Consider the following 15,455-nt stretch of genomic DNA (forward strand, 5'->3'; position numbering starts at 1 on the left):
TAGAAATTCCTGTCCGTTCCGGCTGAGGGATAAGGAGAGACGGACACCGCTAGCCAAGCAAGGAACCCCGGGAGGGACGATCCGTTTATTTCAATTGCAATTGGGTTTGAGCTCAGAAGTCAGCAAGAACCAAGAAAACACTTACACCAAAGCATTATATGCAGTTGCTTATGATAATCTATCGCTCTATGATTGGCCAAAATTTGCCATCATTACCATACCTAATTAGCAAGTTACATGTATCTGCCCCTTTTATGACCCCTTATTGTTCATCTCCTTGCTCCCCCCTTGCGTTATTTTGCAAACCAAGCAGTTAGCTATCTACAGGACGCAGGCACAGAAAGCTCCATTGTCTCCAGGTTTGGAGTTTGGCTCCATTTCCTCTTGAAGGAACTTCCTGACTACCTATAGCTGACCCTGCATTTTGTCCTTCTTCTTTCTCCCCTGTGTATGTGACAAATTTGCCCCCTGGCAGTTAAGTAGAATAATTTTATATCAGAGGCAAGAGGCCTCCGCGTGCCCCATGGCTCCATCCTGGGGGCTCTGGCTGCCCTGTCTATGGTCCTTCTAGGGGCCCCATCCCCACAGCCTCATGTATTGACCCTCACTCCCCCTGGGGGGGCAGGGTGGCGCTGTTATCCCCATTGTACAGATGGGGAAACCGAGGCACGGAGCAGCTGAGACCAGGGACAGTCAGGCCTTGCAATGCTGAGTGCAGCAACAACAAAACACCTTCCAAACCCTGGCCTAAGTGTTGGGGAGTCTGTGGGGGAGCTGGGATGTGACCCTGGCTCCCAGGCTCTTGCTCTAAGCACTGGACCGTCCTGCCTGTCCAGCAGCAGCCCCGCCAGGTGTGATTCAAGGGGCACCGGCTGGGGGTCTGCAGTGATGCCCGGGAGCGCCAGGGCTTGTCAGCCCCGGGGTGAGCTGCCGCGGGTGACGCTGGGGTCCGTATGCTGCACCTGGGATGGGTGGAAGGGTCTCCCGCAGTTTGAGGGCCTGGCTCTGTGTCTCATTGCCCCTCCATGTCTCACCACCCTCCCCCCACTGACCCTCCCCACTCTGTGTCCCGCAGGCCGCCCCCCAGCGCGATGGAGATCCCCATGCCGGCCCCCATCTGCCTGATCGAGAACAGCCCGGCGGGGGAGCTGCGGGTGCAGCAGAAGGCGCTGAAGGTGCTGGCGGCGATCTCCCAGCCCGTGGTGGTGGTGGCCATCGCCGGGCTGTACCGCACCGGCAAGTCCTACCTCATGAACAAACTGGCCAGCAAGAGAACAGGTGAGAGACGTGAGCCCTGCCCCCGGGCGCTAGGACTCCTGGGTTCTCTCCCTGGTGCTGGGAGGGGAGTGGGGCCTAGTGGTTAGTGGAGGGTGGAGTGGGGGGGAGCCAGGACTCCTGGGTTCCCTCGCTGTGCTTCTGTCCCAGCTCCGCCTATCTCTCCCCAGGGTTCTCGCTGGGCTCCACCATCCAGTCGCACACCAAGGGCATCTGGATGTGGTGCCTGCCCCACCCCTGCCGGGCCGGCCACACCCTGGTGCTGCTGGACACCGAGGGGCTGGGTGATGTGGAGAAGGTGAGTGGGGGGGCCAGCGTATGAGAATCAGCCAATTTGCTGAGCTGAGCAGGATGGAACGCCCCTTGGCACGCAGGGGCTGCTGGGACTTGTAGTTCAGGGCAAGGCATGCTGGGAAAGGGGATGTGGTATTTAAGGAGTTCCCGGTCCCTCTACTAACAGACACTCCTAGCAAACCCCATGCAGGAGAAGGAGGCGCTGTCCGAGGCGGACCCAGCGCCCTCTCAGGGGGGCATTGCCAATGTCCGGAGGGTTAGGGGTGCCGCGGTGGGACTGGGATGGGAGGCCAGGGTGTGGCTGGAAACGCTTTTCCCGCCCAGGAAGAGCTGTTGAGATCTTTAAAATGTTTCCTGTCCTGAATTGTGATGAAAAGTCAAAATGGGGGGGAAGTGCCAGGGCTTGAAAAACCCAGTCGGGCCATTTCCACAATTCAGAAACTTTTTTTCCCAATAATTTTTCAAGTCGGGAAATTCACCTTAACTGTCCCCATTTCGTCAATGGTTTTGGTATCAAAAATTGGATGTTCTCCAGTGACAATTTCCCGACCTGCTGTAGCGATGGGGGCAGGTCTGGCATTCCAGAGAGTCGGGTTCAAATCCCTGCTCCACAGGCTCCCGGTGTGAGCTGGGACTCAGTTTCCCCACCCCGCCTGCCAGAGGGTGTGTGATGATAAATACATTCGCTCTGGAGAGGGCCTCAGAGACGGCCGATAAAATGGATCCTTTGAGAAGGATCCCGCAGCCTTGGCCTTATGTTGGCTTTGCCCTGCCGTAGGCAGAGGGAAGAGCCGGTGTTGGGGATAATAGAGGATGGAACCTGAAAAATGCAGGAGAGCAGCTGTAACCCCCCCGGCCTGCAGTGGGGGCCGCTGCAACTGGACCCCGGGGGATGGGGAGGTGTTGCCTTCCCAAAGTTTAAATGCAGCCATGTGGCTTAGGAACTTACATCAGTAAGAGGGGAGCAATGGGAGCTCCCGCCCCCTCCCGTGCCTCCGGGAGCTGGGGATTTAACAGGTTGGGGGAGGGGAATATGCCAACCCCAAATAGTGACTCTGCTGGGTTGGAGAATGGGAATTCATTGTGGCCTGGGCTGGGACTCCGGAGAGCTGGGGGCCGTTCCACTAGTCACCCCATCCCATGCCTCAGTTTCCCCATCTGTGCCGTGGGGTTGGCGATCCCACCGTGCTCTGTGACGGGCTCTGAGTTCTGCGGCTGGGACGCACTCAGGACGGTGACGGTGGGTGTCGTTCCAGGGCAACACGAAGAACGACACGTGGATCTTCGCGCTGGCCGTGCTACTCAGCAGCACCCTGGTCTATAACAGCCGGGGCACCATCGACCAGCAGGTCATGGAGCAGCTGCAGTATCCTTGCCCGGGGGCCGGGGGGGCCCATCTCCCCGGGGAAGGGACCCACTGTTCCATCCAAACGCTCCTCCCCCAGCGAAATCGTGACCCGCAGCGCAGGGTGTGCACCACGGCCCCCTCTAGTGGCTGCCCCATGTGGGGAGGAACAACCCACTTCTGCCACCAGCTGTCAGAGTCACTCCTTGTCACGGAGTGTGGGGGGACACAAGGCCCTGCACCCCCGGCTTCCTGCGATTCACCATGACTCTCAGCCAGCCAGTAAAGCAGAAGGTTTATTTAGACGACAGGAACACAGTCCAAGACAGGGCTTGCAGGTACAGTCAATAGGACCCCCTTAGTTTGGTCCATCTAGGGGCCCCAGGGACACCACAGCCCCGGGGGGTGGGGAGGCAGAGCCCCGTCTGGGCCCCCCTCCATTTTACCAGCCAGCTCCAAAACTCCTACTCTCTCCAGCGTCTCTCACCCAGCCTCCCCCGGCTCCTCCCCCAGCCTTTGTCCAGTTTCCCGGGCAGAGGTGTCTCCTGGCCCCAGCCCCCTCCTGGGTTCTCACGTTACATGCTCAGGTATCCTCCCTCAAGGCCAATCTCCCATCTCCCAATGCAGACAGCCCCAGCCAAACTCCCCTGCCTTCCCAGACCAACACTCCCCACTCAGCATTCAAAGACCACATTAAGAACAGTCCCAGTTCGTCACACTCCTTCACTGCAGGGCTCCAGGTGGCTGCTCCTGCAGGTCATTGGTTTGATCTCTTCTTCCGGGTGTTGTGATGAAATATCCTCCCCTACCCGCAGTCCCTTCCGAGCTCCCATCGCAGGTGGGTAGCGGGGCCCCTGAGGGAGCGGGACCCCACTGCAGGGGGTGCCACATCTCCACTTCCTTAGCTGGCCCCCAGTTACGTGACGGAGCTGACTGAGCGCATCAAGGTGAAGCTGGTGGCTGAGGGCAGCCGAGAGGACAAGAAGGTGAAGCCGGTGGGTGAGGGTGGCCGAGGGGGCAAGAAGGCGAAGCTGGTGGATCAGGGCGGCCGAGGGGGCAAGAAGGCGAAGCTGGTGGATCAGGGCGGCCGAGGGGGCAAGAAGGTGAAGCCGGCGGGTGAGGGCTGCCGGCAAGAGGAGGAGGATTCGGCCGAGTTCGTGCGGTTCTTCCCGGCTTTCGTGTGGGCCGTGCGGGATTTCGTGCTGCAGCTGGTGCTGGACGGGCGGGAGATCACCGAGGACGAGTACCTGGAGAACGCCCTGAAACTAAAGCGAGGTAGGGGAGCGGTGCTGGCCCCAGTGCTCCAGGGCAGTGTTAAGGGGCGCTCTACTGCAGGGGGTGGGGTGGGGGCTCTCCCCTGGCTGTCAGGGCTGGCCCCAGGGCTGTGCTGCTGGGGGGTGACTTTTGCTCAAGACACAAACCCAAGCCGTTGACACCTCACGGGTGTTACCAGTTCCTGGGAATTGGGACTTTCCCTGTCCTGGCCACGTTCCAGCTGGGACGGTTTCCTGGCTCCCCTCAATCCCCCTCCCCTGGATAGCAGGGTCTCTTCCTCCCATGGGAATCTGTTCATCAGTCATGCGCTGCCCCCCAGAAGCAGTCACATCTTGGCTAAGGGCTGTGCCCGGCTCCCCGCTCTTGCCAGGCAACAGCAAGCAAAACCAGTGCTACAACTTGCCCCGAAAGTGCATCCGCCAGTTCTTCCCGGCCCGGAAATGCTTCGTCTTCGTCCAGCCGGCTGGTAGGAGGGACCTGCCCCGGCTGGAGGAGCTGCAGGAGGATGAGCTGGACTCCGAGTTCCAGGAGCAGGTGGTCCTATTCTGCCACCACGTCTGGGAGACGTCGAAGCCCAAGACCATCCCGGGCGGCCACATGGTGACCGGGGCCAGTGAGTGTTGGTAGCCCTTGGGCCGGGGGACCCTGGGGCCAACGAGACTCATGGGGTGCTGGGCGGGACAAACCGAGCTGGGAGAGGGTCCCCTATGGCCGCCACTGGTGGGAGTGACGCAGGAGCCTGCGCCCAGCTCTGGGGTGTGCGGTTAGAAGGGGCGCTGGAAAATCATCGAGGGGTGGAGCAGAGGACTGGAAATGACCCGTGGGGGGAGAACAGGGCGTGAGAGCCAGACAGAGCAGTTCCGGTTAGCGGGTCCCAGGGAAGATGATGGGGAGAGGCCAGGCTGGCAGGGCGGGCACGTCGCCCCAGGGAGGGACGCCTAGGTCCCAAAGGGCAGAGCAGGGTCCTGCGGCTGGGGGGTGAAGCCAGGTGCGTCCCAACGAGAGACAAGGCACCAGTTGCTCAGGGGGATGGGGGGCATTTCTGGCTGGGATCTGTGGCCTGGGGCACATGGGGGAGGGGCAGGTCCAGGGGAGCAGCCGGGGTCTTGGAGTGTGTGGGAGGGGCTGGGTGCAGGACGCTGACCCTACCCCCCTTTGGCCACACTGGGCACCCTGATGATGAGCATGTCCCTCTCTGGCCACGCTGGGCCCCCTGGCGCTGCCCCTGCCCCCCTCCGGCTGCGCTGGGCCCCCTGGCGCTGCCGCTGCCCCCCTCCAGCCGCGCTGGGCCCCCTGGCGCTGACCCTGCCCCCCTCCGGCCGCGCTGGGCCCCCTGGCGCTGCCCCTGCCCCTCCGGCCACACTGGGGAACCTGGCGCTGACCTTGCCCCCTCCGGCCGCGCTGGGCCCCCTGGCGCTGACCCTGCCCCCTCCGGTCGCGCTGGGCCCCCTGGCGCTGCCGCTGCCCCCCTCCAGCCGCCCTGGGTTCCCTGACACTGACCCTGCCCCCTCCGGCCGCGCTGGGCCCCCTGACACTGACCCTGCCCCCTCTGGCTGTGCTGGGCACCCTGCCCCTGCCCCCATCCAACTGTGCTGGGCCCCCTGGCACTGCCCCTGCCCCTCCGGCAGTGCTGGGCCCCCTGGCGCTGCCCCTGCCCCTTCGGCCGCGCTGGGCCCCCTGGCGCTGACCCTGCCCCTCCGGCCGTGCTGGGCCCCCTGGCGCTGACCCTGCCCCTCCGGCAGTGCTGGGGAACCTGGCGGTGACCTATGTGGACGCCATCCGCAGCGGGGCGGTGCCCTGCATGGAGAGCGCGGTGCTGGCCCTGGCGCAGATCGAGAACTCGGCGGCGGTGGGGGAGGCCGTGGCTGTCTACGAGGAGCAGCTGGAGCGGCGTGCGGCGCTGCCCACGGAGACGGTGCAGGAGCTGCTGGACCTGCACGCCCAGTGCGAGCAAGAGGCGCTGCGGGCGTTCATGGCGCACACCTTCAAGGATGACGACCGCCGCTTCCAAGGGGAGCTCATGGTACGGCCCCTCGCGCCGGCCCCGGGGGTTATGGGATGTTGCGGAGTGTGGGGGAGTTAGGGCCCTGCACCCCTCTTCCCGAGATTCACTGCGACTCTCAACCAGCCAGTAAAGCAGAAGGTTTATTTAAGGACAGGAACACAGTCTCAAGCAGAGCGTGTAGGTACGACCAGACCCCCTCAATTAGGTCCCTCTGGGAGGTTCAGGGAGCTTAGACCCCAGCTTGGGGTTCCCTGCGTTGCACCACCCAGCCCAAACCGAAACTAAACTCCCAGCCCCTCCCGCTGCTCCTCTCCTTTGTTCAGTCTCCCGGGCAGAAGGTGTTAATTCTCCCCACCCCCGTTCCTGGCTCAGGTTACAGCTCAGGTAGCTTCCTTCAAGGGAAGTCCCCCCTCCTCACTGCAATCCCCCTGCAACATTCCCAGGTCAAATCTGCCCTGCTCCCTGCTCCGTCACATCTCTCCCCCCTTTGAGACTGAACTGAGCGGGGTCACTCTGACCAGTGACCTGGGGAAGTTCAGGGCTCCCTCTCCGGGACAATGCGTCCGCTATCAGGTTGTCACGTCCCTTCACATGGACCACGTCCATGTCATAATCCTGCAGGAGCAGGCTCCATCTCAGGAGCTTGGCGTTGGCTCCTTTCATCTGGTGCAGCCAGGTCAGGGGAGAGTGGTCGGTGTGCACGGTGAAGTGACGCCCAAAGAGATATGGCTCTAGTTTCTTGAGGGCCCACACCATGGCCAGGCATTCCTTCTCGATGGCCGCGTAGTTCTGCTCCCGGGGTAGCAACTTCTTGCTCAGGTACACGATGGGGTATCTCTTCCCCTTTTCATCCTCCTGCATTAACACCGCCCCCAGTCCTGTGTCTGAGGCGTCGGTGAACACCATAAAGGGCTTGTCAAAGTCTGGGTTTGCCAGAACCGGGCCACTGACCAGAGCCTCCTTCAGCGCCCGGAGAGCCTCCTGGCACTCCTCGGTCCAGACCACTTTGTCTGGCTTCCCCTTCTTGCACAGCTCAGTGATGGGGGCGGCTATGGCGCTAAAGTGGGGCACGAACCTCCGATAGTACCCTGCCATCCCAATAAAGGCTTGGACCTGCTTTTTGGTTTGAGGAGCGGGCCAGTCTCTGATCACCTCCACTTTGGCTGGTTCCGGCTTTAGGCAGCCGCTTCCCACCCGGTGGCCTAGGTAGGATACCTCAGCCATCCCCACCTTGCACTTCTCCGGTTTTACGGTCAGCCCAGCCTTCTGGAGTCGGTCCAGCACTTGTCTAACCTGGGATATGTGGTCCTCCCAGGTCTGGCTAAAGACACAGATGTCATCGATATACGCCACGGCAAAACTCTCCATCCCCCTCAGTAGCTGATCCACCAGGCGCTGGAAGGTGGCCGGCGCTCCCTTGAGGCCGAAGGGCAGGGTCAGGAACTCATAGAGCCCCAGAGGGGTGACAAAGGCCGATTTCAGCCTGGCATCTGCATCCAGCGGCACTTGCCAATAGCCCTTTGTAAGATCCATGGTGGTAAGGTACCGAGCACCTCCCAGCTTGTCTAGGAGCTCGTCCGGCCTGGGCATGGGGTAGGCATCGGCTACAGTGATGGCATTGAGCTTCCGATAGTCCACACAGAACCGGATCGACCCGTCCTTTTTGGGGACCAGCACCACCGGCGAGGCCCAAGGGCTGGAAGACGGCTGGATCACCCCCAAAGCCAGCATGTCATTGACCTCTCTTTCCAGGTCCTGAGCAGTTTTCCCTGTGGCTCGGAAGGGGGAGCATTTTATAGGCGGGTGCGATCCTGTCTGCACCCGGTGGACAGTCAGATTAGTGCGTCCAGGCTGGTTGGAAAACAGCTGCTGGTACAGATGCAGCACCCCTCCGATCTCAGCTTGCTGGGTAGGGGTTAGCCGATCAGAGAGGGGAATTGCTTCCAGGGGGAAGCCAACTCTTGTCCCAGGGAATAGATCTACTAAAGGGTCATCTCCCTGCCCCTCCCACTGTCCACACACGGCCAACACCATATTCCCCCTGTCATAATATGGCTTCATCATATTCACATGGTACACCCGGTGGTGGTGTGCCCGGTTCGACAGCTCCACCACATAGTTTACCTCGTTTAGTTGCTTGACAACCTTGAAGGGCCCTTCCCAGGCGGCCTGGAGTTTGTTTTTCCTCACGGGGATGAGGACCATCACCTGATCCCCAGTGGCGAAGGCGCGGGCCCGTGCTGTGCGGTCATACCAGACTTTCTGCTTCCTCTGGGCTCTGGCCAGATTCTCCCTGGCCAGGCCCATGAGCTCGGCAAGTCGTTCCCGGAAGGTCAGGACATACTCCACCACCGACTCTCCGTCAGGAGTGGCCTTCCCCTCCCATTCGTCTCTCATCAGGTCCAGGGGCCCCCTTACCCGCCTTCCATATAGCAGTTCGAAAGGCGAAAACCCAGTAGACTCCTGGGGTACCTCCCTGTACGCAAACAGCAGGTGAGGTAAGTACTTGTCCCAGTCCTGCGGGTGCTGATTCATAAATGTTTTCAGCATCATTTTTAGCGTCCCATTGAACCTCTCCACCAGCCCGTTGGATTGGGGGTGATATGCTGAGGCCCAGTTGTGCCGGACCCCACATCTCTCCCACAAGCACCGGAGTAGGGCCGACATGAAGTTGGACCCTTGGTCCGTCAAGACTTCCTTGGGGAACCCCACTCGGCTGAAAATGGTCAGCAGCGCATCCGCCACAGTGTCTGCTTCAATGGACGATAAGGGCACTGCCTCGGGGTAGCGGGTGGCGAAATCTACCACCACCAGGATGTATTTCTTCCCAGACCGGGTCGTCTTGCTGAGAGGTCCCACTATGTCCATGGCCACCTTCTGGAAAGGCTCCTCTATGATGGGCAAAGGTCTCAATGCTGCCTTCCCCTTGTCCCGGGCCTTCCCCACCCTCTGGCAGGGGTCACAGGATCGGCAGTACTGCCGGACGTTGGTGAAGACCCCGGGCCAGTAAAAGTTCTGTAGCAGCCTCTGCCTGGTGCGCCAGATCCCCTGGTGCCCTGCGAGAGGGATGTCATGGGCCAGGTACAGTAGCTTGTGGCGAAACTTCTGGGGAACCACCAGCTGCCTCCTGATCCCCCACGACTCCACTTCCCCCGGGGGAGCCCACTCTCGGTACAGGAACCCCTTCTCCCACAGGAACCTCTCCTTGCATCCTCTCCTCATGGTCTGTACCACACTGAGGTCAGCCAGGCCCCTTAGCTTCCGCAGGGAGGGGTCCTTCTGCAACTCGGCCTGGAACTCGGCGGCTGGGGAAGGGATGGGGACCTGCTCCCTCTCGTCGGCTGGGTCGGAAGCCCCAGCCACCCCGAGGCCTGTCCTTGGGTGTTCCCTCCCCACCCGGGAAGGGTTCGGTGCCTCCGGTGGGACATCCTTCCCAAGGTCAGGGCGTAGTGCCCCTCGCCGGCTCTGGCTACGGGTCACGACTAAGGCGGTCTGGGGGCTGCTTGGCCAGTCCTCTAGGTCCCCCCCCATCAACACCTCAGTGGGCAAATGGTGGTGCACTCCCACGTCCTTGGGGCCCTCCTTGGCCCCCCATTTCAGGTGTACCCTCGCTACGGGAACCTTGAATGGGGTCCCGCCCACCCCGGTCAGGGTCAGGAAGGTGTTGGGCACCACCCGATCTGGGGCCACCACCTCGGGCCGGGCCAGTGTCACCTCTGCGCCCGTGTCCCAGTATCCATAAACTTTCTTCCCATCCACCTCCAGGGGAACAAGGCACTCGCTCCGCAGGGACAGCCCCGCGCCAACCCTGTAAACGGAGAACTTTGAATCCGGAGCATCTGGCCCCCTAGAGAAGCTGGCCTGGGGCCCTTCTCTCTCTTGAGCAGTTGATAAGCTGCCAGCCCCTCTTGCGTGAGAAGCCTGCCCCTCGTCCGTCTGGGCCTCTACCAAGTTAACCCGGTGCGGGTTCGGTCTGCTCAGTCTGTCTTTGAGCTTGGGGCACTGGGCCCGAACGTGGCCTCTTCGGCCGCAGTAATAGCAGCTCATGTCCCGTGGGTCCCCTCGAGCCGGTCGGTTGTCCCTGATGCTGGGCATTCCCCGTGGGAGGGGATTCCCCATATTCCCCCTTTGGGAGGTCCCAGGGTGACTCTCTCTCTGCATCGCGGCGGGCCTGTTCCTTTGGGGCTCCTCCCTGCCACCCCCTGACCGGCTCTTTACAAACTCATCAGCCAGCTGCCCTGCGTGTCGCGGGTTCTCTGGCTTTCTGTCCACCAACCACAGCCTCAGGTCGGATGGGCACCGCTCATACAGTTGCTCCAGTACCAGCAGTTTAATCAGGTCCTCCTTCGTCTGGGCCCCACCAGCCCACTTGCTGGCGTATCTTTCCATGCGGACGGCTAGTTGCAGATATGAGATCTCAGGGGTTTTATCCTGACTCCGGAACCTTTCCCGGTACATCTCAGGAGTCAGCCCAAACTCACGTAGCAGGGCCTTTTTGAGTAGTTCGTAGTCCCCTTTCTCTGCCTCTCCCAGTTGGCGGTACAATGCCACGGATTTGGGGTCCAGTAAGGGGGTAAGGACCCGGAGTCTGTCCGCGGGATCAACCCGGTGCAGCTCGCAGGCCGTCTCAAAGGCCTCCAGGAAGTCATCCATGTCCTCCCCCTCCTTGTGTGGGGCCAGGATGCACTTATCAAAGCTCCGTGCAGTCCTGGGTCCTCCCTCACTCACCGCAGCCGGGGGTTCGCTGCCCCTCAGTCTCGCCAGTTCCAGTTCACGCTGATGCTGTCTCTCATTCTCCTGTCTCTGTCTCTCATTCTCCTCCCGTTCATGCTGACGCTGTCTCTCTTCATGCTGTCTCTGTTGTTCACGATCCTCCAGCTCTCTCAGTTTTAGCTCTTTCTCCCATTCCAGCCAATTCCGCTCCACGGATGCCGAACGTCGCCGGGAGGATCCCCTGCTGGCCGGGGGGGTCACGGCGCCCTCGGTATTTGCTGGGCTCCTCCCCACCCTTCCCCTAGGCATAGGAAGGAGGGGTCTCGGGAAGCCCTCAGCAGCCGGCTGACCACTCCCAGCTGGGACAGACACTGGTGCCTGCGCTGCATTTGCCAGGCTGCTTCCCTGAGACACAGGGATCAGTTCATTCGCGCGATCTTCCGCCTCCAGCTGGGCAATGAGCTGTGCTTTGGTGAGCCTCCCAATGCACAGCCCCCTCTGCTTGCACAGCTCCACCAGGTCGCTCTTAAGCCGCTTGGCATACATCTTCCTGCTGGCCACTCACCGGCCTGTGTGCTCACAGCTCCCCACAGTTCCCAGGGGGCCCCCTAGTGTGCCAGCCCTTCTCGAGGTCACCACCTCTCTGCCAGGGTCGAGCTGCAGACTCCTCCGCCCCTGGGACCACTCGCTGCGATCCCCCCGGGGGACCCTGTTACTGCAAAAGTCCTTCTCGCTGGTCACACACTCCCAGGGGTAATAACCGTCTCTCTCTCACTCTTCAGCACGCCTGGTCCCCGTCAATCCCCCTTCGTTTTACTGCTCCCCAGTCACTTACTGCAGGAAGCGCCGTCCACGGGGTGCAGTAGATCCCACCGCTGCCACCAGTTGTTGCGGAGTGTGGGGGAGTTAGGGCCCTGCACCCCTCTTCCCGAGATTCACTGCGACTCTCAACCAGCCAGTAAAGCAGAAGGTTTATTTAAGGACAGGAACACAGTCTCAAGCAGAGCGTGTAGGTACGACCAGACCCCCTCAATTAGGTCCCTCTGGGAGGTTCAGGGAGCTTAGACCCCAGCTTGGGGTTCCCTGCGTTGCACCACCCAGCCCAAACCAAAACTAAACTCAAAACTCCTCCCGCGGCTCCTCTCCTTTGTTCAGTCTCCCGGGCAGAAGGTGTTAATTCTCCCCACCCCCGTTCCTGGCTCAGGTTACAGCTCAGGTAGCTTCCTTCAAGGGAAGTCCCCCATCCCCACTGCAATCCCCCTGCAACATTCCCAGGTCAAATCTGCCCTGCTCCCTGCTCCGTCACATGGGATAGCTGCCCCTCCGTGGGATGGGTGGGTGCGGCTCCTCAGCACCCTGACCCCCTTCCATGGGGAATCTCCCAGCCCCAGTGTGACTAGAAATCCCTTTAGCCTGGGGCCAGCACTTCCCCCCGGTCAGTCTTTGTTCCTTGGGGGTTTCCAGGGGTCTCTTTGGGTGGGGAGCGAAGAACCCCAGGTGACGTCACTCCCCACTGCATACAGCTTTAGCATCTGGCGGGAGCCCTTTGTTCCAAAGCCTGGTTCCCAGACCGGGTTGTGGGAAAATACTGACACCCCAAGATGGAGGCTGGAGTCATGTGGTCTCATCGCATGTCCCTGTCGCGTCACAGCAGAGTCACTCACAGGCTGTGTGTGGGGTTCTCAGGGAGGCTCCCCAGGTGGGAGATGAGCTTCTCCTAAGGCCTGTTGTACTTTCCTAATGGCCCATTGCCCTGAACAGGCCATTCCCCACCCGCTATCTAGACTGAAAACATCGTGTCCAGTGGGCGTTCCTCAGGTGTAACGACGTTCGAAATACAGACACATGGTTAATATTCGTAACTTCACATACAAAAATGCTCCACGCACACACCTAGGATAACGGTATTCAGCAAATTCTCACTTTTCCAATGACACGGCACGTGCCTGAACTTGGATAAAATACACCAAAACGATGCCAGACTCGTATCACCATCATATCACTGAAGAATATGGGGGGCAGTGTCACACTCGGCCTTGCTTAGCTGGGGACCCGAGATGCCAGGCCAAGGGGACCCGGCCCAATCTCCAGCCCCAGGCGCATGTGGAACGGCTCACACACCTGCCCCATTCAGGCCCTGTCATGGCTCGTACCCCTGCCCCATCTGCACCCCCCCCACCCTGGCTCACGCCTCCCCTTTCTGTGCCCAACCTGGCAGCGCCGCTTGGAGGAGCAGAAACAGGAGCTCTGCCGGCGCAATGAAGTGGCGTCCTCGGAGCGCTGCAAGGCCGCCCTGCTGGAGCTGTCGGACGAGCTGGATGACCGGATCGGCGAGGGGGTCTACTCAGTGCCCGGGGGCTACCAGCGCTTCCTGGACGACCGGCAGCGCATGGTGGACAGATACCGGCAGGTGCCGGGGAAGGGAGTAAAGGTAGGAGAGGGCTGGTGCCCGGCTCTGTGTGTCTTTGTGCCCCCTCACTGTGCAGCCTGGGAAGCCCTGCTGAGAACCAGGCACCAGCTTCCCTCACCTGGGCAGTTCCTGGATCCTCCCCAGAGCGGGGGCAGCATCAGAGTGTGAGCCGACCCCACCCTCACAGCCCTCCCGACTGCCAATGTGCCGGGGTGTCTGGTTCCCGTGGCCCCTCCAGCCCTCGGCCGCTCTGCTGGAGCTGCTGGGGGGGGCCCGGTTAGTGCCTGGGTGATGATGCCGTTTGTCCTGTTAAAAACCGGGTTCAGCCCCCAGCTCATCCGGAACAGGCGCCGAGGGTGTCGAGTGGAAACCAAATGGTGACTCTGGGGCTGGATGGGAACTGGCGCCCCCTAGAGGGGAAAGGCCCTGCATCCCAGCACGCCCCCCCCCCCCAAGCCAGCCAGTCCCGTTACTCTCCGGTGCCACGATCCAGAATCCTGACCTGGATCCGGCTCCGTGCGACAAACCCCCCTGACCCAGTGGCTCCCACTCTCCATCCCCAGGCCGAGGAGTTGCTGCAGGAGTTCCTCCAGTCCAAGGCGGCTGTGGCCCAGTCCATCCTGCAGACGGACGAGGCCCTGACGGAGAAGGAGAAGGAGATGGCAGGTACCACTGGGGGGACATCACGCCGCTGGGGCGGGGGAGAAGGTGCCCTGGTGGGCAGAGTCACCATGGCCTTCCCCATGCTGACCCACCTCTCTCTCCCCGTGCCAGCCGAGCGAGCCCGGGCCGAGGCGGCCGAGCGGGAGCAGCAGGTCCTGAAGCAGAAGGAGGCTGAGTTGCAGCAGAAGCTGGAGGACCAGGACCGCAGCTACCAGGAGAACCTGCGGCAGCTGGAGACGAAGCTGGAGGACGAGCGGAAGAAGCTGCTGGAGGAGCAGGGCAAGATGCTGGATCAGAAACTGAAGGTACCAGGGGGGCTGTGGGTGCTTGGCGCTGCGGGGGATGGATGGGCAGACCTGCTGCGGTCGACCATGGCCCTATGCTTTGGGGGGCCCCCTCACTTCAGGGGGATGTGGGGCCTGGGTGATGCAGGGGCTGGTGGCAGCTCTGCTCTGCCCCATTTGGACGGCTCCCGGCATTAACTGGGAGAGGAGGGGGCAGGGCAGAATGGGGGCAGGGAGGGGGCAGGAAGAGGTGGGGTGGGGCTTGGGATATGAGGGGGTTTTTGGGCCGTGCACCCAGTTAGGAACGGTCCTGCCACCGGCCTCTGCCTGCCCAGGGGTGGGATTCCCGTGTGTGGGGCAGCCGGGGCGCTGGGAAGAGGCAGGCAGGGGCGGGATACCAGGCTAGATGGGCCGTGGGGCGGATCCCCCCCGAGATGGGATTGCTGGGGGGCACAGTGTGGGGAACGGCACGTGCACCCCCCTTCCCCCCCGACCCGCCCTACGCTGTTGTTGTGTGTCACAGAGTGTGGGGGGACACAAGGCCCTGCCCCGCCGGCTTCCTGCGATTCACCATGACTCTCAGCCAGCCAGTAAAGCAGAAGGTTTATTTAGACGACAGGATCACAGTCCAAGACAGGTCTTGCAGGCACAGACAACAGGACCCCCCCCCCCAGTTAGGTGACCCATTGGGGGGGTCAGAGCCCCGTTTGGGCTCCCCTCCATTCCATCAGCCAGCTCCTGAAACTCACCCTCGTCTCCCAGCGTCTCCTTCCCCAGCCTTTGTCCAGTTTCCCGGGCAAAGGTGTCACCTGGCCTCACCCTCCTCCTGGGTTCTCACATTACATGCTCAGGTATCCCCCTCAAGGCCAGTCTCCCATCTCCCAGTGCAGACCGTCTGTGACAATGCGGTTCTGGCGGAACCCACCTGAGAGTGCCAACTCAGGACAAATTGCTCAAATAGGGCAGTTACAGCCCAAGGCTGGGGTTTTTCCACCTCTAAGGCAAACCAAACCAGCCAGACTAAGAGGACTTCGGTCTCACCCCACTGGCTAACCGCAAGTCTCACAAGAAATCTCCTTAGACACTCCAGTTTCCCAGTATTACCACCAGTGTCACACGTTATGGGGACAAATGGTTATGAAAACCAATACCCCAGTAAAAGAAAAAAAGGTTCTCCTGATCCCAAAGGAC

General features: G+C 61.3%; 1 protein-coding gene across 5 annotated transcripts in view; it reads left to right on the forward strand.

The window, feature by feature from the left end:
* Nucleotides 1–15,455, forward strand: part of LOC101939816 (guanylate-binding protein 1-like) — a 74,615-nt gene that overhangs the window by 8,967 nt on the left and 50,193 nt on the right. For 3 of the 5 annotated variants that reach the window (XM_065573939.1, XM_065573937.1, XM_065573938.1), the window contains exons 2-10: nt 1,076–1,278; nt 1,446–1,573; nt 2,826–2,935; nt 3,831–4,189; nt 4,560–4,802; nt 5,932–6,212; nt 13,126–13,338; nt 13,881–13,983; nt 14,092–14,285. In XM_065573939.1, coding sequence (XP_065430011.1) covers nt 1,092–1,278; nt 1,446–1,573; nt 2,826–2,935; nt 3,831–4,189; nt 4,560–4,802; nt 5,932–6,212; nt 13,126–13,338; nt 13,881–13,983; nt 14,092–14,285 — 1,818 coding nt within the window. In that variant the 5' untranslated portion in view covers nt 1,076–1,091. The remainder of the gene's footprint in view (nt 1–1,075; nt 1,279–1,445; nt 1,574–2,825; nt 2,936–3,830; nt 4,190–4,559; nt 4,803–5,931; nt 6,213–13,125; nt 13,339–13,880; nt 13,984–14,091; nt 14,286–15,455) is intronic. The other 2 variants (XM_065573943.1, XM_065573944.1) reach the window with 1 other exon arrangement.

The sequence above is a fragment of the Chrysemys picta genome, chromosome 20 (genome assembly GCF_011386835.1).
Source record: "Chrysemys picta bellii isolate R12L10 chromosome 20, ASM1138683v2, whole genome shotgun sequence".
NCBI lineage: Eukaryota > Metazoa > Chordata > Testudines > Emydidae > Chrysemys > Chrysemys picta.